This window comes from Fundulus heteroclitus, unplaced genomic scaffold (assembly GCF_011125445.2).
Source record: "Fundulus heteroclitus isolate FHET01 unplaced genomic scaffold, MU-UCD_Fhet_4.1 scaffold_48, whole genome shotgun sequence".
NCBI classification, from domain to species: Eukaryota; Metazoa; Chordata; class Actinopteri; order Cyprinodontiformes; family Fundulidae; genus Fundulus; species Fundulus heteroclitus.
The window spans coordinates 1,887,464-1,910,412 of NW_023396901.1; the positions used below are offsets into that span (position 1 = coordinate 1,887,464).

The 22,949-nt window shown below is 39.8% G+C and overlaps 1 protein-coding gene across 2 annotated transcripts in view; it reads left to right on the forward strand.

Annotated features, from left to right (window-relative positions):
- The window catches only part of slc9a3r1b (SLC9A3 regulator 1b), a 37,304-nt gene extending 16,348 nt beyond the window's left edge, over positions 1-20,956 (forward strand). For both annotated transcript variants that reach the window (XM_036132172.1, XM_036132173.1), the window contains 5 exons: positions 8,005-8,175; positions 12,983-13,136; positions 15,566-15,609; positions 18,356-18,475; positions 18,588-20,956. In XM_036132172.1, coding sequence (XP_035988065.1) covers positions 8,005-8,175; positions 12,983-13,136; positions 15,566-15,609; positions 18,356-18,475; positions 18,588-18,725 — 627 coding nt within the window. In that variant the 3' untranslated portion in view covers positions 18,726-20,956. The remainder of the gene's footprint in view (positions 1-8,004; positions 8,176-12,982; positions 13,137-15,565; positions 15,610-18,355; positions 18,476-18,587) is intronic.
- The last annotated feature ends 1,993 nt before the right edge of the window (positions 20,957-22,949 follow it).

Consider the following 22,949-nt stretch of genomic DNA (forward strand, 5'->3'; position numbering starts at 1 on the left):
ACGTGTGTGTGTGTTTTTTTTTTTTTTTCTAAATTGAAGCTTTTTCCTGCCTGTAGTTATTCATCAAATTGGCTGAGCATTAGGGAAAAAAATGTGAATTAAGTGGCTGGCGGAGTGTCAGGCTGCGGCAGCTGAAATCTCACAGTTGGACTGCTCCCTCCATGCCAGAAAGCGATTGGTTTACGGCTCCAGCTCTCCTCCGTTGAACAGTATCAGCGCGACAAGCTGGGTAATGCAAAATGACTGCTGGCTCAGTCGGAGGGTGACAAGCATGATGGGTATTTATTGCAACATTTGCGACTCCATGACAATTCCTATCAGTCAAGCTTGCTAGGAACCCAGAATTGAAGATCCTCGTTTTCTTGTTGATATGCAACATATTTTGCAATTGTTAATTGCAATTGTTGCCTACATGCGTGTGGATGGCAGGATCAGCTTGATTTTTGGTCATTAGTTTTAGTTCAGACTGAAACATTTAACAGATAAACAGATTTCTAAAACATCATCTGAAGTCAAATGATTTAACAAATAATTAAAGGGTACATCAAATATGATAAACTGTAATGAATTGCTCATTTAAATTTGCTTGTTGAAGCTTTGTCAGCATTTGTTCAGCAGTTTTGTTTAGGACACAACAAAAGAAATCAAAACTCAACTATACACTTAAAAAGGGGATCTTTATGCATTACACAGGAATTGGTTTGCATGATAATTGTGGCTGATATTACTTTCTCAGGACATGTAAGATCTATGTGTTGACCAATATGTATGTATTTGTTTTTTAAGCCTTGAAATATAATTTAGAAATATAAAAATACACTGATCGCACATTAGGCTATATACACATTTTGCTCATTCAATGGTGCCACAATTATAATACCCATCGCATCGCCTGAGAACTAAATATAATTAAAATATATCTTGATTTCTACTTCTTTAAATCGATCAGTGGGTCTATGAAATATTAATTTGTTTTTATTTGTGACTTCCTGTCACTCCAGATGATAAACATGATGACCCTTCTCACTTAGCAGCCCTTCATAATCAGAAATACAAGAGAACATGGCGCTTACCTATAAAGTCAGACATACCGAATCATAAAAGCAGTGAGGTTTTTCTATCTAGGACTTACCGATAAGGAGGAAATGTATTCAATAAGCTTTGAAGCTGACTTTGTGTAAAAAAAGGGGGAGCTACGTAGGGCATACCAATATCGAAGATGGCCATTTTGGATTCTGAGGTTGCAGATGGGGAAGTCCCTCTGATTTTACAGATCCAGGTCGTAGAGTTGGTGTGATTTATCGACACAATATTGATTTATAGATTTTGTCGTATTCTGTGTGTGTTGTTTTTCCGTTCTTTTGTTTTACATTTACCAGTTAATGCTACAATGCTGTCTCGTCACATCTACTATTGCTTTAACTGTCCCTGGTGAATATTTCTTCTACTGGGTAGGATATTGTTTTTCTTTCTCTCATATTTAGTGTTGCGCTGCTCGTTTTTGACAGTAAAGCTCTGTGGATTCATCTCTACTGCGTGAAAATCTGAATAAAATGTTTTTTGACCAAAGTCAGATTGGGTGCAAAGTAGAGCCCCATGTTTGTTCCCAACATGCTCATTGATGTGTGATAATAGTGGAAATAAGCTCAAAAAGCCTTTTCTGTGTTTAAATGATTGGAGAAATGGGAAAGAAGCCCTTTGTAGAACCTTTAAAAGGGTAAAAACTGTCAGATATTATATTTTTAAATGTTGTTTTTTTTGTCTTTTTTGTAAAAGAGCAGAAGTACAACCTAGTCCGCCCATTCAGTTTTATCTCAAGCCGAACTTTTGCCTTACTGGGATGCTGCCTGGTTATCAGCGCTTCCTGAGGAAACCCAGAACCGGTCTTAATCAAGCTCATGTCAGGCTGTGGGGAGAACTGTGAACTGCATCTCGAAAACAAAGTGTGAGCCGAAGCTTAAGATTCATTCATATTCTTTATTTGTGAGGAAGATTAAAAAGAGTTTAGCTTTTATCTGGTTTAGCATTTAAGGCCTCACATACGAGGGGACTGGAGAGAGATTACAGCTGCATGACAACCTGCAGCAGGCATTAATAAAAATTAACTTTTGACTCAGTGGAAACAAATATTACATAATTCGACTCTTTACTGGACCGCCCAGTGTTATTTGACTTTCAGCCAATGCCATTTAGGTTCAGTAATGCCAACCACAAGTTTGCCATTTATTTAGTTGTTCTGGGAGAGCAGCTGAAACGGTTATCAGAATGATATCATTGTCTCAGTACTTCACGTTGTGATATGTGAGTGAAGTTGTACAATGGATTTTCAGCTCCATCCCCGCGTTCGATGACCTCAAACAAACAAAAACATTACGTTCAGATCTGTTGCTCTCCAGTTTTGCTTTTTTTTTTTATGGCGCTTGGGTTTTCTGCCCATATCTTATCTTTCCACCCTGCTGAGCTAATAGATAAAAGTCAGACATGTGTCCCGAGGTCAGAGGTTTTTTTGGGACGATTTTCAATCAGCAGTTTTTGTAAAGCTTTGACCTGAAAATGATGATTTTGAGTCGATTAACTCCGATTTCTATTAAAGACTTATAACAAAATCTATAAGAAGAGTGTTAAAACAAACAGGCCGATAAAGGGGTTCACGTTTAGGCTGTCTAGTGTGATTAGCACAGTTAGCCTGGTTAGAGTGACTTAAACTACTAAAATAGCAATTCCCATTGTATTTTCTAAACGATCTAGATATTTTCCTTAGCTCTGAACTGTCCAAAACATTTCCAAATCATGCAAGTTCTGTAACCAATACAGGCTGAAAACTCTAAAAGATATAATAAAAGCAACTTTGATACGTCCAGCCTTCCTGCTATCTTAAAGTCTCACTCTTCTGTTGCCATTGGGATGTTGCATTTACTGATCAAAAGAAATCTGAGTTTCTTTTGTTTCATACTGGCTATTCACAGATTAGCACCGACTGAGCTGAAAATCATCCAACTAATTTCTCTGTCTATTTTCTATGAAAAACTTCCCACTGGGAAATGGCTCTCTGCATTTTTTTTGGCAAGTGTGCTTCCACCCATCATAATAATCATCTTATTTATGAGGCTTTAGATATATTGGTGTAAATGAAGGCAGGTGCTTAGTTTGATTTTTAAAGCGTGTTCCAGCTATGGCACTGGACTCCTTGGCACTTAGTGGGCGCCCCCGGCTGATGTCAGGCATCTCCTGGACTGCTGAGGACAGGATGCAACGCTCCCTGGCAAGAACAACAGAGGACGGGCCGTGTCACAGACCAGGGGAGGGCGAGGAATCTCCAAGCAGGTCGGCAATCTGTGGAATCTGCTGAGCGCACATGAAGCCGGGACGGGAATCCGAGACACTGGCAAATGTGATTGTGCTTCAGCTGTTCAGAGCTTTAACGGGACACGCACGCCACGTACAACATGACTCAGTATTTCAGACGCAACATGTTAACCGGGACTCGGTTTGCTCCATCTGTCCATCAGAGGCGACTGGTCCAGCAGCCCGTCGCATACCGCAGCGCCTTATCTATGCAAAGAGAGACAATCAGTGCTCCGTAGTGAACACTGAGCCGAGCATTTGCTTCTGACAGTACCGAGTCTGCTCAGTTCAGTGGCGTTCGTACCATCCTTGAAGTTTGTCTTAGCTTTCTTCCCAGACCCTAAATCATGTGAAAGCATACTATACGTGAAAGGAAAACAGATTGCTTGACTTACATTGCTTACTCAGGGTTTGTTTGGTTATGCAGAGCCTACAGAGTGGTTGTGAAAATCCCTAATTTCCCTTTTGTAGCGTGACACGCGAAAATACGGTATAATCTCACCCGTGTGAAGCTCTTCATCCCTGAGGGGGATATAGCAAAAAAAAAAAAAAATCCCTAACATCTTGTCTCGTTTATCAGCGTTTGCTGCAGTTTTTATGAAAAGATCAAAGTCAAATGCTGTCTTTTTTAGATTTTTTTGAAATGTTGCTCCTGGAATTTTTTCGTTTTTTTATTGAACACACTTGCAGAGGCTCAGACTTTCCCTTCGACAAGAGAGGAAGTGAAGCACAGGAACTGTTGACACATCTTTCCCCAGTACGCTTCCGTCTTTTGGCTCAACTTCCTAACGTGAAAGAGAAATCAGCACAAAAAAAAACAATCACATGCACTGAAATCCATACGGGACGTATGGGTTTCAGAATAAAGCGAGAATGGAGGGTTTGGTTGATTGGCACATACAGGATCAGATGTCGGTAAACACTGAATCAAAGGAGGTTTTAATGTTGCACAAGAGGTGGTGCTTCGCCGAGTTAAACATAGTTTAAAATGGTGCAAAGGGCTCTTGTAGCGCTGAGGGAAATGATCCACTAATTTAGACCCACTGACGCAAAATGCGGCGTAAAAAGTAGACTCCACCTTTTGCTCCCTCTGTAATTTTACTCGCTCGCATCTTTGCAATTTGAAGCACTATTAAGGCAAGACAAGTTTTTATATACAGCACTATTCAAGGCATCCAAAGGCCTCTTCACAAAATCAAAGAAAAAACGTTAAATTGAAAAATAAAACTTTTAAGAGTGTTGAAATGCTTTTTTTTTTTTTTCCAGCCCTGATTTAAAGGAGCCGGCAGTTTCTGCACGTCTGAGTTTCTTTCAGAGCTGAGTGAAGGCACTCATAAATGTATTTTGGCCCAGGACCATTTAGTGTCTTATAGACCGATAGCAGAATATTTAAATCTCTCAATGTACACACGTGGAGCCTGGTTAATGATTCAACATGCTGTTGATTACGGTGAAAGATTAATTTCATTTTTAGCCCATTTTTCTTCCTGTTAGACCTTCAAACTACAGGAAAAAGCTGTTCATTTTAAACACTTGGGTTTTCATGGATTACAATTCAGCCTGATTTGCTTCGTATCAGAAACTCCAGAACTCCAGAAGAATGTGGATGAAACAAAGGAGATGGTTGTTGATTACAGCAACCATCACTATTACCATGCTGGGAGAAGAGGTGGAGGTAGTGGAGGAGTATAAAGACCTCTAGGTGGACAACAGACTGGACGGGAGATGTAACTGTGACGCAGGGACAGAGCAGACTGGACTTCCTGAGGAAGCTTAGGTCCTTCAGGGTTTGCAGTAAGATGCTGCAGTTCTTCTATCAGTCTGTTGTGGAGAGCGTGATCTCCTCTGCCGTCATCTGTAGGGGCAGCAGCATCAGAGAAACTGACTTAAAGATGCTCAGCGAGCTGATAAAGAAGGCCGGCTCTGTTCTGGGGACCCCTCTAGAACCTCTGGAGATGTCTGTGCAAAGAAGGATTCATCATAAAATTAAGAACATTATGGACAAGCCTGAGCATCCTCTTCATCAGACTGTCATACAACAACAGAGTGTCTTCACTCTGATCGGCTGTAAGGCAGATGACTACAGGAGATCCTTCCTGCCAGCAGCCAGCAGCATCTACAACTTGTTGAAAAAACCCACATAACATGAGCTATAACAGCAAATCCTTTCCCTATAGGATTAATAAAGTATGTCTGAATTAAATTAAAAGCAGAAAAACGCAGCAGTGTTGCAGCACAACATTTGGAATGGTACATTAAATCTGCTTCGCTGATTCTCCTGCTTTCAGTGTTACTGCTAATTTATCCATCAGGCTGATTTATGGCTGAATTAAGATTGGCTGCTTCAGTTATTAGATTGCTGGAGAAATATCAAAATCTACAGTACATACTAAAATGGCTTGTTTTTACTCTAAATCATCAGCATTTGTAAACAGCCTTGATGTAAATTCATTTGATAGCCATTGTATAATCTCGCACTCACCAAAAACTCTTGACAAAGGGAACCTTAATTTGGAAGGTCACTATTCAGTGTTTTTTATATAAAAAAAAACACATTTTTGGTCCAGATTCAGAATTTGTTGCTTTTTATTATTTAATTATTTGTTTATTTTTTGACGTGGGGTAAAAATATTAGTTTATTATCAGTAATGGTAATAAAAAGATGTGAAATCAAAAAAAAGTAAAAAAAAAAAAAAAAAAAAATACTGTCTGATCATTTTAAGGCTAACAGCCATTAAGCTGGAAGCCTAATTTTGATAATACTTTTTTTTTTTTCAAAACAATGGATTGCAATGCCATATTTGCAGATATCAAACATCTAAATTTTAGCGTGTCTCTACTGACTATTTTCAAATGGCTGTCACTGTTTCCTAGAGAGTCTAGATCCTTGTCCTAATTTTTAATTTCTTAATGTGTTGCAACCTGAGCTCTCTTAGCTTACTTCAGGTGGTCAGACAGGTCCCGTTTTACAGTGTATTAATTCTGGATGTGTGGCTCAGGCGTAGCTGGTGAAACTGGGCCAAGAACGTGGCTAATTACAGGTGATTCATGACGAGGTTGGTTGGACAGCTTTTTATCTTTTAATAAATCAAATCATCATTTAAAAATTGCATTTTCGTCTTAACTCGTTTTACCTTGGTCTGATATTAAATTTTTTTGGATATTAAAAATTTTCTGTGACATCAGAGCAAAAATAAACAAAACGGAGAACAGGACAGGGAAAGTCCTTTTTTTTTTTTTTTACTGCACTCCATTTACTGCAGCTTCCAAATACTGCATCTGAACAGTCATTTGTGTCTGCAGTGATGCATTGCAATCATCACTGCAGACACTGATTGCAGTGTCATGGAAAACGACAATTAATTCTGTCCAGGTTCCCTTTTTGGGTGACTTTAAGGTGACCTTTGTCTCATATTAAGTCAATTTAACCTTTCCAGTTTCTGTCAGCTGTTTGGGTTTTGTTCCGGCTGCTGGATTCCTTTAAAGAGTCACAGACGTCGGTATTTATTAAACACAAGTGCGGTGTGGCCAGTTTTGCCTGTAACGCTACCTGGTTTCCGAGAAATGAAGCTCTCAGTTCTCCTCCATGTTTAGTGTGGCATTTATCGGTTTCCCTTTCTGTATTTGAACTGTTCCAGGTTACTCTTGCAGTTTCACCAGCCTCAAACATAGATTTTCAAATAAACGCTTTGACTTCTGCTAAACCTGGCAGGGAGTTTCTCACTGGCTTGTTCTACATAAAAAAAAAGAGGGGGCGGGGGAGTTAGCTTCAGAACAGCTGACTTTACACAACAGTGACAATCACTCAATGGTTTCTACATTAGGAGTCAGGCTGCCTCTATTGGTGAATGTGTACAGTTCATGTTTTTAAGGGCTTTTAATCAGGCATTGATTCGTCTTGAAAGCGTTTAGTTGACTTAGGGAGGGAGTGAGCTATTGCTCTGATGCTCGAGGGCGTGTCGGGTCAACCGTGACCATGGTGGCAAAGATCAGCCTCGCTCTCGTTCGCTCATTACTTTGCATTGTCCCCTTTGATGACAAAACCATTTAACCGACCCCGCCGAAAGCTAAAATTAGAACCTGTTTCATCCCAACAGCGGAAGGGAGGTTCTGGGATCAGGCTGGAGTTTTTTCCTGGATGACAATACCGCTCCGACTCTTTCTGCCAATCCGAGCGCAGGATTGGCCCGGCCGGGGACGGGAGAGGCGGTCAGAGGTCAACGCCCAGCTCCCATTGTCCTCCTTGGAGCCGCGCCGGAACCGGCCCCCGGCCCCTTTTTTTCCCTTAGAGCCCCCTTCACAAATACTCCAGAAACCTTCCCCATAGACCTCCAATCACAGACCCCCTTTCCTTCCTGGTGAGCGCTCACAATGACGTGGGCTAAAAAGGGCTGCTAAAGTTTGCCACGGCTCGCTGAGATTCAGCGCACAACCCATCAGCATGCGGCAGCGGACACCTGCATGTTCGCCCTCGGCTGTATATTCATGGCAAACGACTCACAGGAGCTCTCGGTCATCTTTGTGCCCCTTGTCCTCTCTGAACTGACACCCATGGTGGAGGTATCTTTTGTTAGATTTGTCTCTCCCCCACCCCGACAGGCCGACTTGTTGCCGCTCCCCTGTCGGTCAGATCGCTAACGTGTGTCCTTTCTCCTGCAGGACTCGCGCACCGAGCTGCGGCCACGTCTCTGTGTGATCCGGCGAGGGCCCAACGGATATGGCTTCAACCTGCACAGCGAGCGCTCGCGGCCGGGCCAGTACATCAGAGCGGTGGACGAAGACTCTCCAGCTGAGAGGGCCGGCCTGCTGCCCCAGGACAGGATAGTACAGGTAACTTTAACCATAAATGACCACAGGCTGGTCTCAAACAGACATTTTTAAGCATCATAAAGACTAAGTAGATGTCTGATTGGATCGATCCTGTAAATATATGTAAATGTTTACATATTCGTGTAGAAGTAAACTCCAAGGCTGACCAGACAACATTCCCACAGGCACGTCCTGATTAGTCTTGCAGACTTCCGCTCTCGTCAGCCGTGGGTTTCTTCGACAAAAATAGAGAAGAATGGTGTGTTGTGTAATCCGGCCTCACCTACAGTGTGGTTTGGGATCGAAAGCCTTTTATGTTTCCCATTCTGGGCTTTTCTGTGATCGTCCAGCTTCATGTTTCACGTAAGGGAATCAAATTATACTGTTTGTGTGAACCAGTTTCCATTGTTCTGGACTGAAGCAAAGGCCAGGGGCATTTGAAAAAAATTTTTTTTTGAAATTCGATCGTGGCCAAGATTGAGTAGCATCTCTAATGTAAAGCAGTGAACAGATCTTGGCTGGGGCTTATGTTGCATTCCATTTGCCTCGGAAAACGAAAGTAGGAACTTGGAAAGGGTTAAAGCCGAGTAAAAAGCGTTCAAGTTAACACAGTCTGAGAAAGCGGGATTCCAAAAGCAACAAACAAAACTAAATTATAATATGGCGACAGCCAGGAAAGCTGTTGTGTTTTTTGTAGTACCTGTTATAAACGTCTTTAAATCTGTACTTTCCACATGCAAACACCACTTTTAATTTGTTTGGTTCAGAGTTGCAGCCGCCACATTTTTTTGATTTTTAGATGCACTCTTACAACTGCGTCCTGTAAAATAAACAGATTGTATCACAGCTTACTGTTGCTGATGCAAGGAGCTGCCATGCTGGATCGAACAACCGGCCTTCAAAACTTTCTCCTACTTTCCGAGGGGAAAGTCCCAATTTACCATCCGTTACAGTTGGTTTTTCCGATTGGAAGCTGGGATTTCCGATTTTATGACTACAAATGGAACGCAACATCAGAACCTGCTGAACAAGCAATAAGGAAATCTAATAGTGCAAAACAAAAGGAAAGAGAGTGATGATCTCAATAACTGGTATCACTGGCTGGGTTGGAAAAAGACATTTCCAGTGATGTCCCCTTATCATTCCTAAAGAAGTATTTAGCTTTTCAATTTTGAGCACCTTTTCTCAGTACGAAATATCAAAATTCTTCATTCCAATATTCTTGGATTACTTCCTATAACTGCCTTATCTGTTTTTCTTCATTTTTAAACAGTAAGAAAATATAAGAAAGGTTATTAAATTAATTATAATAATAATATCATATTTACAGAACCCTCCAAATTTGTTGACACCACTGATAAAGATAAAATAAACCCATCTTCCTCACTGTATAAGCATAACTCACAGAGAGTATATCCCCTTTTTTCACAAGGTCAAACTGCCTAACGATTCCATTTTAAATGATGTAACTAAAGTTTTTAAATTAAACATAACTTTTTAAGGTTATAAGATTATCAAATGGATTTTTAACTAGCAATCCATAAAATCCTTAACCCCTGGGGTGAAAATCCAACATGAGACAAAAACTCATTTCCCTCAGTCACGGTTCAAAATGGAAAGAATAGGAGAACATATCTTTAAAAAAAGGTTAAACTAGATGTTTACAAACGTATCAAGACGCGTCCTTTTTTCTAACTGTCTAATATTAAATTAAATTAGGTCAACATAAGCTGAATTATTATAAAATAATTGCAGATTTTATTAGACTACAAATCTTCCTTCAAATTTGTAAGTTTACATACGCTGAGTTTAATACGAATTTACCCAATTTGGGTGATGGTGTGACTGTTTGGTTATATATCTGAGGTAACGGGGAGACACACCGCCAACAGCCTGCTTCCTTGTGGGACATTATGGGAAAATCCCAAGAAATCAGAAAAGATATGAGGAAGAGAACTGTGGAACTGTGAACCTTAGTGAGTCTGGTCCATCTATGGGTACAATGCACAAATACCTAAAGGTGCCGCATTCATCTGTTCTGTGTCGTATAGAGAAACCTGTTTAGGTGTGAAATATGTGCGTCGACACCAGACAAACAGCAGAAGATCTTGTGAAGATGCTGACTGACGTTGGTAGGAGAGTGGATTATCCACAGTGAAATGAGTCCTGCATCGGCGTGGGCTGAAAGGACCATCGGAGAGGAAGAAGCCATTTCGGAGACGTAGTCTGTGTTCTGATGAAACACAAATTTTAGTGTTTCACCATCATGGTAATTGCTACATAAGTGTAAACCAGGCAGATCTAACCTCTGCCAAACAAAGACGTTGTAATTGTGGTGAAGATCGCAGCGGTAACAGAGCCATTTTTGCCTCATCTATCAACATTAAGACACAGAGAACAGGGGGAAAAAATGTTAAAATAAGTTGTTCATCAAGCCAGTGAAGGTAATTCAAGGTGACCACGGACAAAACTTTTACCACAGATGAACCTTTGATTTAACAACTAAGCATATATGTAATTATGAACAGAAATTTAGTTCCCGTCGATCGCTGTTGTGTTCAGCTGCTCAGGTCCGCCACACATACATTAACATTTTTATAGATTCCTTTCAGGTTTTGGGAAAAGAATCGACTGTATTCCAACCTTTACAGGTTTGTGTGTGAATTGTACTTCCCCCACTGACAACATTACTCTTTTTACTGTTTTTTAACCCCATCTGATCGCAATGCGTTCATAATGTGAAATCCTTCACATTATGATACTTCACAGTATTGTCTGGAGTTAAGGGTTCTACAGCCCCCGCAGCTAATGGGTATTTCTCTTTGGGGCAAATTGCAATCGCTGATTGGTCAATTACTAACGAGCCTCCAAAATTGATTGACAGGCGGCATTAAGTCAATTAGATGAGTAGTCTCTGGTGGCCAAGTAAATAACTCACTCCTAGCAATGGCCTCTAACGACCCTGGACGGCGACATGAGGATCGCTGGTTTGCATCTGACTAGTGATGCGCCTTGGAGGATGGACCTCCATGTGTTTAAAAACAGCAGCGAGGCAACTGCAGGTTGCTCAAGGGCGGGCCGCCAGAATTGACAAAGGCTCCTGGATAAATGTCGAAACGTCTTTAGAACAACTGAGCGAAAGCCCGGTTGCCTCTGATTTAGGCCTGTTTGTGGATGTTACGGGGTGTTCTGCTGCAGGAGGAACTGGTCCACTTCTCAAAACAGATTGCATGATGGGAAATGACGTTATGTGGAAATATGGAAGTAACATAAAAGATAAGATCAGCCTGTGAAAACAGGCAAAAATGGGTGTTCCAAACATACTATATTAGTTATAAAGTGGTTTTAGGATAAGTAAGGCAATATTTTGGGGCAGCCATCACACAAACCCTAACCTCAGTCGCACTGAAATGAATGGACCAAGCTGAAAAGGTGTGTGAGCCAGGCATCCTAAAATCCTTTCAGTTCCTCCAGTTCTGTCAGTAAGAACGGGACAAAATTTCCTGCTCTCTAGTTTGAGAAATTTGTGGAAGGCTATCCAAAATGTTCGTCATGCAAGACCAATGCCACCAAACACCAAGGGGAACTGTATAAGTAATATATAAAATATCTCTAAGTAGTTATAATATCATATGAGTGTTTAGCAAATAAACTATTCAGGTAATCTTAACTGACAAAGCTGTGGGAAGGTTTAGCCTAATTTAATCAGTCAACATGTCTGCATGAAAATACCTCTGCCTAAAATCACTCAGGTCTACTGTCAGAGTAATAATTTAAAAGTTTTAGGCAAACGGGGCTGCTGCAGACAAGGTTGGAGGAGGACAATAAGGGAGGCACGTTCTTCAATGTGAGATTAAGGTCCTGTAAGAGTTTTTTTTTTTTTTTTTTACACAAGGATTGCTCTTAAATGTGGCTTTGCAGATAGGCTGGTTTGCAATAGTTAAGTCTGTAAATGTACAGGACTGCTCTAGTCCTATGATACGATAAACAACTGAAGTTCCACACTTTCCAAGTCTGTAAAAAAAAACAAGACTTTATATAAAGTGAAAATATAATTTTAATTTGCATCTGCTGATATTATGGCTCTATACAGTTTTCCAGAACTAAATAGATATACCACTCGCCATGTAAGTTAAATGAAACTCTGCTAAATATATGGTGATGTTAAGTACAGTACTCCAAGAACCCTCATCTGTCCTCAAATCTGTCCCATTGATACGGTTAAGTCAGAGCTTCCTTGCAAGTAGAACAACACACAAAAAATAAGAAACAGTGCAGCGAAGATAATGAAAGGAAGAACGGCGGGATTAAACGGACTGCAGGGTGTGTTAGTGGTCTCGAGTTAGGTTTCCCCTCTGTGAGAGGGCCCCAGACAGCCACGCCGCCCACTGAGGACGGAGGGCCTTTGTGAGGCGTGGACAGCCATTGTTACCGCTGTTACTGGCCAGGCAGCCATTGTCCAGCTTCCTCTGTAGGACTGGGCTTAGTCTTGGAGGTCCACCCAGTGACCTAAACACACTGGAGCGCACACGTGGTTGGAGACATTTCTCACATGCTTTCCCAAGGAGATTTATTCCGAAAAATAATAATCTGATCTTGAGGCCGAAACGTGATCCTTTTGGAACGATAGTCGCTGAAAACAGCGTAAATAGATAAAAGAATGTGTGTGCGCGGTCTTGGTGCCTGGACACAGGATTTCCTGCCTGACGATGTTGAGAAAGGAAGTCCTGACAGTGATCAACTGTGTGGGAACAAACGTGCAGAAAACAAAAGCAGTAATAGAAAGAAAAAAAGTTATTCTTTACTTTTTTTAAACATCTTTCTTCAGGTGAACAGCCTTTCCGTGGAGGGGAAGACGCATTCAGAGGTGGTCGCCGCCATCAAAGCCGGCGGAGACGTGACCCGGCTGCTGGTGGTGGACCCCGACACCAGCGCCTTCTTCAAGAGATGCAGGGTGACCCCCACCTCCGAGCATTTAACCGGTGAGGAGACTGCTTCACCCAGCAGCAACCGTGAGGCAGTCACTGATTGAATGACGGCAATTATCTCGTAATGTCTCTCTCCAGGTTCATTGTCAGTCACCAGCTGTATTTATAGCCACTTTACTGCCTCCCCTCTTGTTCCTTGGCTCGCTTCTCCTATATTTTTTTCTCCCTTTTCTTTTCTCCACAACTCTCTCTCTCTCTCTCTCCTTTCTGTCGAGGATCACAGACACTAAGCCACTTCCTGCCCCCCCACCTAATGTTGTCACCCTTGCAGGGAAAGTTAATCTTTTTGACATAAATAAATCGGATCAGCCGGATCAGAGTGAGACAGCTCTGATTAACCGAGTTGTTTGTATTTGAAGGCAAAGAGATTTCGCCCACCACCCCTTTTCTGGATTTAAGCTTATCAGTAAAACTGGATATCAGAAACATTCTTTTTTTATAAAAGTCTATTTCAATATTCTGGCAGTGTTTTCTCAAATGTGATTATTCTTAATCTGAGTGGATACCTTAGCCTGCAGGCGAAGGTCACAAACTACTTCTTTTGTGTACTAAATAACCTTTAAATCATTGCACGCAAGACAAAATGCTTTTTTTTTTAATTCCCTTTTGATCTCAAGAAAAAGAGGCCATAATTCAAGCTACTGTTTACCTAACGAAGCCACTAGAGGGAGCCTTAGGAGAGGCTTTCCCACACAACACAAAGAGCGCCCCTCTGTCAACATGTCCGTGGCCCTTAGCACCACTTTGTCTCAAGACATCCGTCACATAAACCTGCTCATCACCACACGGCAGCAAAATCAAGAGGCCTCAGCACGCAAGCAGAGATGTTTGAATATAAAAAGGACATTTATCTGTAGCATTGTAGAAATACCTCTTTTCACAACCCAGGGTTTTGATTTTGTGTCCAAAAAAGGGTCTCGTTTTAGTCTCCTTATGTTGAGCATATGAGGTCCAGTGATTCCTTAGTAAATGATTGGTAAGGTAAAGCAAGTCTGCAGTATAACTGCATAGCTGGCACATTTTGGGCCTCAGCTAAGCCTGTTCACTGCAAAAACTAAACTAAAAATAAGTCAAATTTTCTTAAACTGAGTGTATTTGTCCTTGATTTGAGCACGCAAATAAGATGATTTGCCAATGGAATAAGATTTCTGCACTTAAAATAGGAACAATTCATCTCCATCATCTTATTTCAAGTGCAGTATATCTAATTATCTTATTTTAGGGGTCAAAATACTCATTCCATTGGCAGCTCATCTTATTTACCTGCTCAAATCAAGGACAAAGACACTAAATTCAAGAAAATTTGACTTAATTTTAGTTCTGTTTTTGCAGTGTTGGGACTCGGGGTATTATGCTTGAAGCAGACAGGTTCCCTTTCATCTGCTCTGTGTTTGTGGGTCCGCTTTTAAAGGCACAAAAACGAGAACTTGCACAAATCATGCAAGGTTTTCCCACAAGGGCACATTATTTTACTGTTTTAGGCGCGTGCCAGAGTTTCTATTATGCTCACGAGGTAACCTCCAAATTATCCCTCGAGGATGGGTGTCCTACATGTTTTATATGCCGCCCTGTAGATGGTTTATCAGGCTCCTGCAGAGCTAGGTGACATCCTGAAGAGGTAACTCAGCTGTGTTGAAGCAAGAACACATGTAAAGCGGATAGCCCGACTAATTAACTATCTATCATCTTGTTAGTGCAGAACAGTAAAAAGGTGTAATATTCCGTTCAAAAAGCTACCAAACTATCTTTCTTTAAAACATTTTACTGTATTTTTAGTCAATGTTATCATGCTGTGAGAAGCTTTTACAGACCCGTGCCTACTTTCTATATTTCTGTGGTAAAATATATCCTCTACTCTGTCCAGAATCAGAAATTAAAAACCCTGTTTTCAGGGGAAAGATTCCAGCGAGGTGTTTCCCAGGTAACTGCCAGCTCTCCACACGCTGCCCACTCTCACTCGGCACACCGACACACACGGCTGCACGTCTCCAAGCAGCCTCGCCGCGCAGCACTTTGTTTGGTTTCCACAGTGCCTGCTCCAAAGTGGTGACTCAGGCCAGAGTTGGCCCTGTTAGGACATGTAGAGGCTACGTGGTCACAAAAAAAACAAAAAAAAAACGTAGGCTGAAAAGATGATAAACTTTAAATTCATTTCAAAAAACAGATTTTCGGTCTAATAAGAATTCCTAATGGGGTTCAAAGACTTTTCAGGAAATTAGGGGGTCAATGGGATGGAAGGTAAGGCTGAAGACGAATGATGTCTTCAACTTTTCAACAGGTGGTTTGTAAGGAAAGAACTGGTGCGTGTTTTTTTGTTTTTTGTTGTTTTTTAACAAAAATTGTGTGAATTAACGTTCCACCTGAGACAGATTAAAACGTTTTTATTTGGCTGATTAACTGTGAGGATCTTCTTTTTTTTGCAGGTCCACTTCCAGAGCCTGCTCTGAACGGTGAAACAGGAGAAAAGGTAAGACTATCCAGCAGCAGACTCTCCACAGGGAGGGACCTTAGTTTTCAGAGAAGGTATGTTGAAGTCAGTTGGCTTTAAAACAAAAACCAAGTGGGAGGTTTGAACATTGAAGTTTGCAAAAACAGCTAGTCTCCTACAGAAGTTACCTCCCGTTTTTTCTGATCCATCTTCTTCTTCCCGACTGAAAGAGGATGAGAAGAGTCCACATGTAGCACAATGCAGCTCAACAATCCAAGGACGTTTAAAAGCAAGATATAGCTCTCTATTTTATTTTAGTTTTTGCTAAAGTGGCGTGCCACATCAGAGAATTGAAATGCTGATGAAGTGAGTTATTAATCAGCAAAGTTTACAGAACAGCCTTTCCTGTTATTATCTGACTGTTTAGGCCTTCATTGTGTTGGGATCTGTTATAGGACTCCACCCTACTAGCTCTCCATTAACGTTCGGAGGATTCTTGTGCTTGAGAAACTGTATGTGAAGTATTAAAATAATAATGATAATAACACCAACAATACTAATAATATACTACTACTACTACTACTACTACTACTACTACTAATAATAATAATAATAATAATTTATTATTATTATTATTATAGTGTGAGATGGAGAAAATGTTGCAGAAATAGTATAACAAGAGGAATAGATAACTATATTTCTTAAATAATAGGTTTGAACAAGATAAACGGAAAGTCCAAACTTTACTTATCTTTTATTTAGAACAGCTTGTTGTTTTTCCAAAATTTTCAGACAACATTTAACGCAAAACTGAGCTTAACTAAATTAAGCTTAACTAAACTTAGAGAAGCTTATCTTAGTTCAATTTAGTAGAACTAAGCTAAGCTAGAATGTCCCAAGCAAAGCTAAGCTAAACTTGGCTATACTAAGCTAAACCAAGGTTTGCCAAAGTAAAGTGGGATAAACTAAGATGTGCTGTGCTAAGCTAAACTAAGGGGTGTGTTTTAACTAAACTATGAGCTCAAACAAATTAACCTAACTTAAGATAAACCTGCATGAAATTAAATAAACTAGTAAAAAACAGGTTAATTTAAGCTATGCTAAGGTAAACTAAGAAGCTAAGCAATGATAAGCTAACCAGCTATTTGTGTTTTTAGAATTGCTCTTGCAGCTTCTTTTTATTAAATGAAATCCATCCAGTTTGTTTTAGTGGCAACCAAATCCTGATCATGTGCATTCTTAATACTTCTATGATGTTATCAAGTTTTGGATTAAATAATATAAAAAAAAGTACAAAATGTGTTAATATTTTCACTCTCTACATAGTTTTAGGCCTATTTAAAACTAGCAAATTAGAAACGTCACTGGAGAAAACTGACATTATCACTTTAATCTGACATACCTGTGAAATCCATTGAATTAATAATGAACCACTGTGACAATTACATTGTAATCTCACTTTTTAATTTTAAATCTAACGATCAAGGTGGCCGGAGCTCAGTACGACACATTTGACGAATGGCGTTTTTTAGCACCGGAAGTATCACTGAAAAAACTGTTACTACTGCTCAAAATGAAAACTTGAATCAGAAAGTTCAGTGTAGCTGGAAAAAATCCCAGATCTCAAAAACAATAGTAGTCATTTTCAGTTAATTTGTAGGGAAGAATATTAAAGCTCCAGCCAGATGCTTTGAAAACAAACAGTATTTTTATTTTTTTTTGGAATCAGAAAAGCTTAAAAAAATAGACTTCAGTATTGACAAAAGCATTTTGATTCGTTTATTTTCAAATACATTTTATGAAGAGCACCTGTGACATCAAAATAAAGAGTACGTGACCTGGGTTGCAGACATCATTACAAACACCATTTACTTTTCCACTTACTTCCCCTAGTTGTCAAAGTTTATCTTCAAACTCAAGTGTTGCATATGCAAACAAAACCCCATAACCCTGCATTTATTTGTTTCTATTACAACACTGGATAATCATTCAGCACCAGATACCTGGAGTGTCTCGTTTCCGCTTGAATACACTAAATTTACAGATAAGTGGTGCTGTTTTGGATGAATACACCATGGTGAAGAATTAAAGGAAACTCATTTGTTTATGCTGACCATTTTGACTCTGGCTTTGGGCCAGTTATGCAGAGTGAAACCTGACCGGCACTTCCTGTTACTCAGGAACGTTATGTGCAACAGCCGAGATACTTCTTCTGTGCATTATTGCGTAACAAGCAGTGCAGAGCTGCCACGGAGGAGGCCAGGTGAAAAAGACTTTTTAATGGATAAGTATTTTGAACGCGTAACAGTTTAACAGGCTCCTGAACAATGAGCTGCAGATGTATAAGCTGATACAGCAGCAAATTAAAGTTTATTTGAGGGTGAAACAGATGTTTTTTTTTAATCATTTTCAAAGTTTTTATTTTATCAGAAAAAAGGTTTCCACACTTAATAAATATTAATGCATATTTAATACTTTTTAAGATATTTAGTTAATGATTAATGAATTTGAGCCAGTCCGCTTTTTATGTATTTATGTTTCCTTTACCGGTATTTTTAATCAATTGTTTTTATGTGTTGCACTTTATTTTTGATCCAATGAGTCTGAGCTGAAAGGAGTCTCTTTACTAAAATATCTCAAATCCAGCTCTGCCCCCATGTGGTTAAATCAGATACTACATGAAGGGTGGAACAACTCCTGTACTGTCAAATATTCTTGTATAAACTGTTTAGGCTGTTTGATGTAAATTTGATTAAGGGATGCTGATGAATACGTGTCTGTTTAGGTGAACGGCAGAGTGGCCAAAGAGACAGAGAGGAACTCGAAGCTCTCTGTCAGTCCTTCACCGTCCAACGCGTCGTCCAACACCTCACTCACAACCCCGACTGCAAACACCCCACCTGAGGTACGCCACAGAAAAAAGCTCAACCTCCTCATATGAATTAGTTGTTTTTTTTTAAAGTAAAGCATCTTTTTAATAGGGGAGTTTTTCACTTTTATTGAAATGTCTTCCTCAGGGTCTGGTCACAAATGCCATCCCAGCTCTAAACCTCACCCTGCAGCAGGTCAAAGAGCTCACCCACCAGAAACGCTCCAACAAGAGAGCCCCGCCCATGGACTGGACCAAGAAGAACGAGCTCTTCAGCAACCTATAGGACACCTCCCTTTTTACCTAAAAACACACATTTTTATTCCAGGAAATTGTTCCGAGAGATATCAGAGAGAAGTATTTTATTATGATGATGTTAAAAGAGAGATACACCATAGCAAGTTAATGCTGTTCTGTAAAATGTAGTATTCTTCTAGGTATTATTCCTCACGTTATTATAACCCAAATATAATACTGTATATTTTTATGTGCTTCTAACCATACTATATATATATATATATATATATATATATATATATATATATATATATATATATATATATATATATATATATATATATATATATATATATATGCCAATGAAACCGAGATCTATATTCTGTTTAGAAGAGGGTAGATAGATTTCTTTTTTCTTTCTTGGTTCACTGTTGTGTGTATGAGCAGGCATGTCTGTTTGGTATGTGAGGAGATGTGAAGGAGTTACAGATTTTGTTGGCTTGCTCCTCAAAATCACTGAAAACACTGAAGTTCTGTCAAAACAACCACGCAACTTGCAACCTGACGATGAGTGAATTAATTTAAGCTTATTATAAGTCCCTTCTGCACATGTGATCTGTGAGTTGGTAGATGAAAACCTTGAAAAACCATTGAAAGGTTATTTTTTTTCTTTCTTTGTCTTTCTTTTTTCTTCTTAAATCCATTTTCTATGTGTGACCGGTTTGGTTGAGCTTCGAACCTGTTTTTAGTATCATTATCATTGTCGTTTTTATTTAGTCTGCTCCGAAAAGAAAGCCAAAATGATTAATATTTCAGGTATTCCTCAATACTTTTAGGTGAAACAGATTTTCTATTAGTGTTTTTTTACATCAATAATTAGTCAGTAGATGCTTCCTCTACCCAGTCTAAATGATTGATCTTTTAGATTTGCAAATATACTTTTAACACCAGATGCATACAATATAATGTCTTTTTTCTACTTGCTAAAAAGTCATAAGTTCAATAGAAAATGTAACGTTGGGTCAGGAAAAATGTTTTTAAAAATCCATTTTTTCCCCACAATTTGCCTTTATTGGATTCCCTACTTTTGTCCTTTTCACCTCCTTTGAAACATATATGTATTCTTTTATGCTAAAACCCTATTTAATATTTTTAGAAATATGTCTCTTCACAAGTCTTGCTCTGTGTTTATCTTCTTGCTTCGTCCATCATCTCTGAACAGCTTCCATGTTCCTGCTGAAGAAAAGCCTCCCCTCCAATAGCATGACACTGCCACCGCCGTGTTTCACATCAGGAGTGCTGCGTTCATTTGAAGCTGCTTGTAGTGTTTTGCGTTTACTTCAAAACCTTGGAAAAACACTCACAACATGCAATAATTTTTTAAATTTTTCCTTTACCTGCTAAGAGTCAAAAGAAAACATAACTTTTTATTTGGGAATTTAAAAAAATGCAATTCATTTTCACTATGCCTTTCAGGGCTTTCATAGTTTATCCTCCTGGTCATCTTTAAAAACATTTATGTATACTTTTTAAACTAAAAATATGTTTGATATCTTTAAATTTCTATGTAAGATAAACATTGCTGCTTTGTTTTTATTGTGATCCAGCTTTTTGGGGGAACAGCTTAAAACTGGAAATAGCTATATTTTAAACTGCATTCTTGTTTAATTATATATGTATGTATATATTTTATCACGTATGTCTTTAAGCATACGTGTTTAAGTCACTGATTTTATCCAGCGATGATCAATGTGTGCTTTAGAGTCCAAGCCAGGTTGTCTAGCAGGAAACGCTGACCGCCCCTTAATGGCCGTCGCTGTGACTGCTTATGCCTACACAGGCGGTAACAGCTAGAGAATGTGAGATATGTCTTTAAAAACTGAAATTCTGTATCATTCAGATCATCAAATGGGATTTCCATCTTTCAGCAGATTCCATAAGTAAAAGCACCCGGAGTTGGAAAGCTGAACTTATGGAAAGCTTTTTGTACTTTTTTTTGTGCGGGGCAATAAGGATTTTCCAGCCTGTTGGTGTGTCTCGCGTGGCGTTACTGTGTGATCTGAGAATAAATGACGGTGTTCTCGGATCTATGCTATGAGGTGCTCCGCTAGATATATCCTCAACCCTGTGGAGATCCTTGTAAAAGTCTTCTATATCCCTTGGACCTTCTCACGCTGTCACAGCCCAAACCTTTTAAGTGTATTTGAATGGGATTGTGAGACCAACACTACAAAGTACAACATATTTGTGTGTTCAAAGTCATTTCCAAATAAATAGATATAAAAAGAAACATTGTGGCTGGCATTTGTTGGAATGATCAATGAATAAACTTTGTCAATTTGTGCATAACACACAACATAAGTGTTTCAATTCAATTTATTTATATAGCACCAATTTATGAAACATGTCATCTCAAGGCACTTTCCAAAGTCAAATTTAATCAGATTATACAAATTTGTCAAAACATTCCTATATAAGGGAACCCAGTACATTGCATTAAGTCTTGACAAGCAGCATTCACTCCTCATGAAAGAGCGTAGAGCCACAGGGAGAGTCGTCTGCATTTTCCATGGCTTTGCAGCAATCCCTCATACTGAGCATGCATGAAGCGACAGTGGAAAGAAAAACTCCCCATTAACAGGAAGGAAAACCTCCAGCAGAACCAGGCTCAGTGTGAACGGTCATCTGCCTCGACCGACTGGGGGTTAGAGAAGAAAACATCTGCCTCTTAATAGTCGGTGTGTAGTAAAACCAGTAAATGGCTAACAAAGTTGACCCGCCCTGTCCATGAAGTCCCTAAATAATTTCCATTGTTTAGAATTGCCGTCAAAACGAGTAAAGCAACTTAAAATACTTTGCTGCAATTACCCCTGTGAGGCTTTTTAGTCGTTAGAGGTTTTTTTAATTCGAGCTAAATCTGGATTTTGACTGGGATATTTTAATCATCCGTCACAATTCTGGGTTTTATGTTGACGGGTGTTGTTCTGCTGGCAGGTGAACCATCATCGCAGTTTGAGGTTTTCCAGCCTCTTAACAGGTTTTCTTCCTGGATTTTCCTAAATTCAGCCCCATCCATCTTCCTGTCAACTCTGACCAGCTGGGGATGCCAAAGAAAAGCCCACACCATGATGCGGCCACCTCTATGTTTCACAGTGGGGATGGCGTCTTCAGGGTGGGGGTGTTATGGTTTAGCTTCTCATGTTTTGCCGGGTCAACACTGGACCCCCTGGGATTTGGAAAAAGTACAAACGGGACTTCATATTGCTTTCTATCTACAGTAGCGTTCTTCCTACTGCCCTTCTGAAATGCCAAGTGCACTTGAAGTATCTCTGCTGTTAATTGTTAAACTGAGGACATCTCGGCTGGTTTCTGTTGTCCCGTACTGTTTCCATTTTCAGGTGATGGACTGAGCAGTGCTCCTCTCATTAAACTGTCAGCTGTGCTCTTCAAGAGGCTAATTTTCGATGACGTTCTGTTGCACACCATGTAAGGAACCCACAGATCAGACAAACAGATGGACTCAGAGTATCTTCTGAATACCAGTGGCTGCTCTGGACTTTATTCGGGGCTACCTCAGTAAAGGGGGCTCACTTAATCTGCACACCACATATTTCCGATATATTTGTTAAAAAACACCAACATACATGATGTTCTTTCCTCTTCACTATTACGCTCTGCTTTGTGTTCATGTATGACATAAAATCCATAGAAAATTCATGAAGGTTTAGGTTTGTAGTGAGGAAATAAGTGAAAAGGTTCAGAAAGATAAAATTACGTTTGCACAGGCATTGCATTTTTTTTTTTAAAACAGCACATTTCTTACTCCCCAACATGCCTTTTCCCGATGGTTTTATGATGATGTGCTAAGCTCCTTGACATTAAGGTGGCTCGTGCACCTTAATGTTTAGGTCCACGTTGATGTAAACATGCATTTAAATGATCCGTTTTTCGTTACCCAGTGACTAAACATCACATTTAGCTGGCACAGATTTAAGGCTGGCCTTAATCAATGCCACTCCACCACTTATAGTTATCATTTTATTCTCCGCTTCTCGCTATGTTCCCCTCAGACTGCCTAGATATATCCACTTATCCTCCAACATGTCTGCCTGCCTCCCTCTAATGATGGCCGTGACATTTCTGCTCCTCCGCTCTCCTCCCAGTTCTGCCATCGTTATCGCAGCTCTCTGTCACTCTGTGAGCTGCTCACCATCCCTCTCAGGGGGGGGTGATGAACTTAATTGGACTTCATGACAATGTGGGACATCAGGGC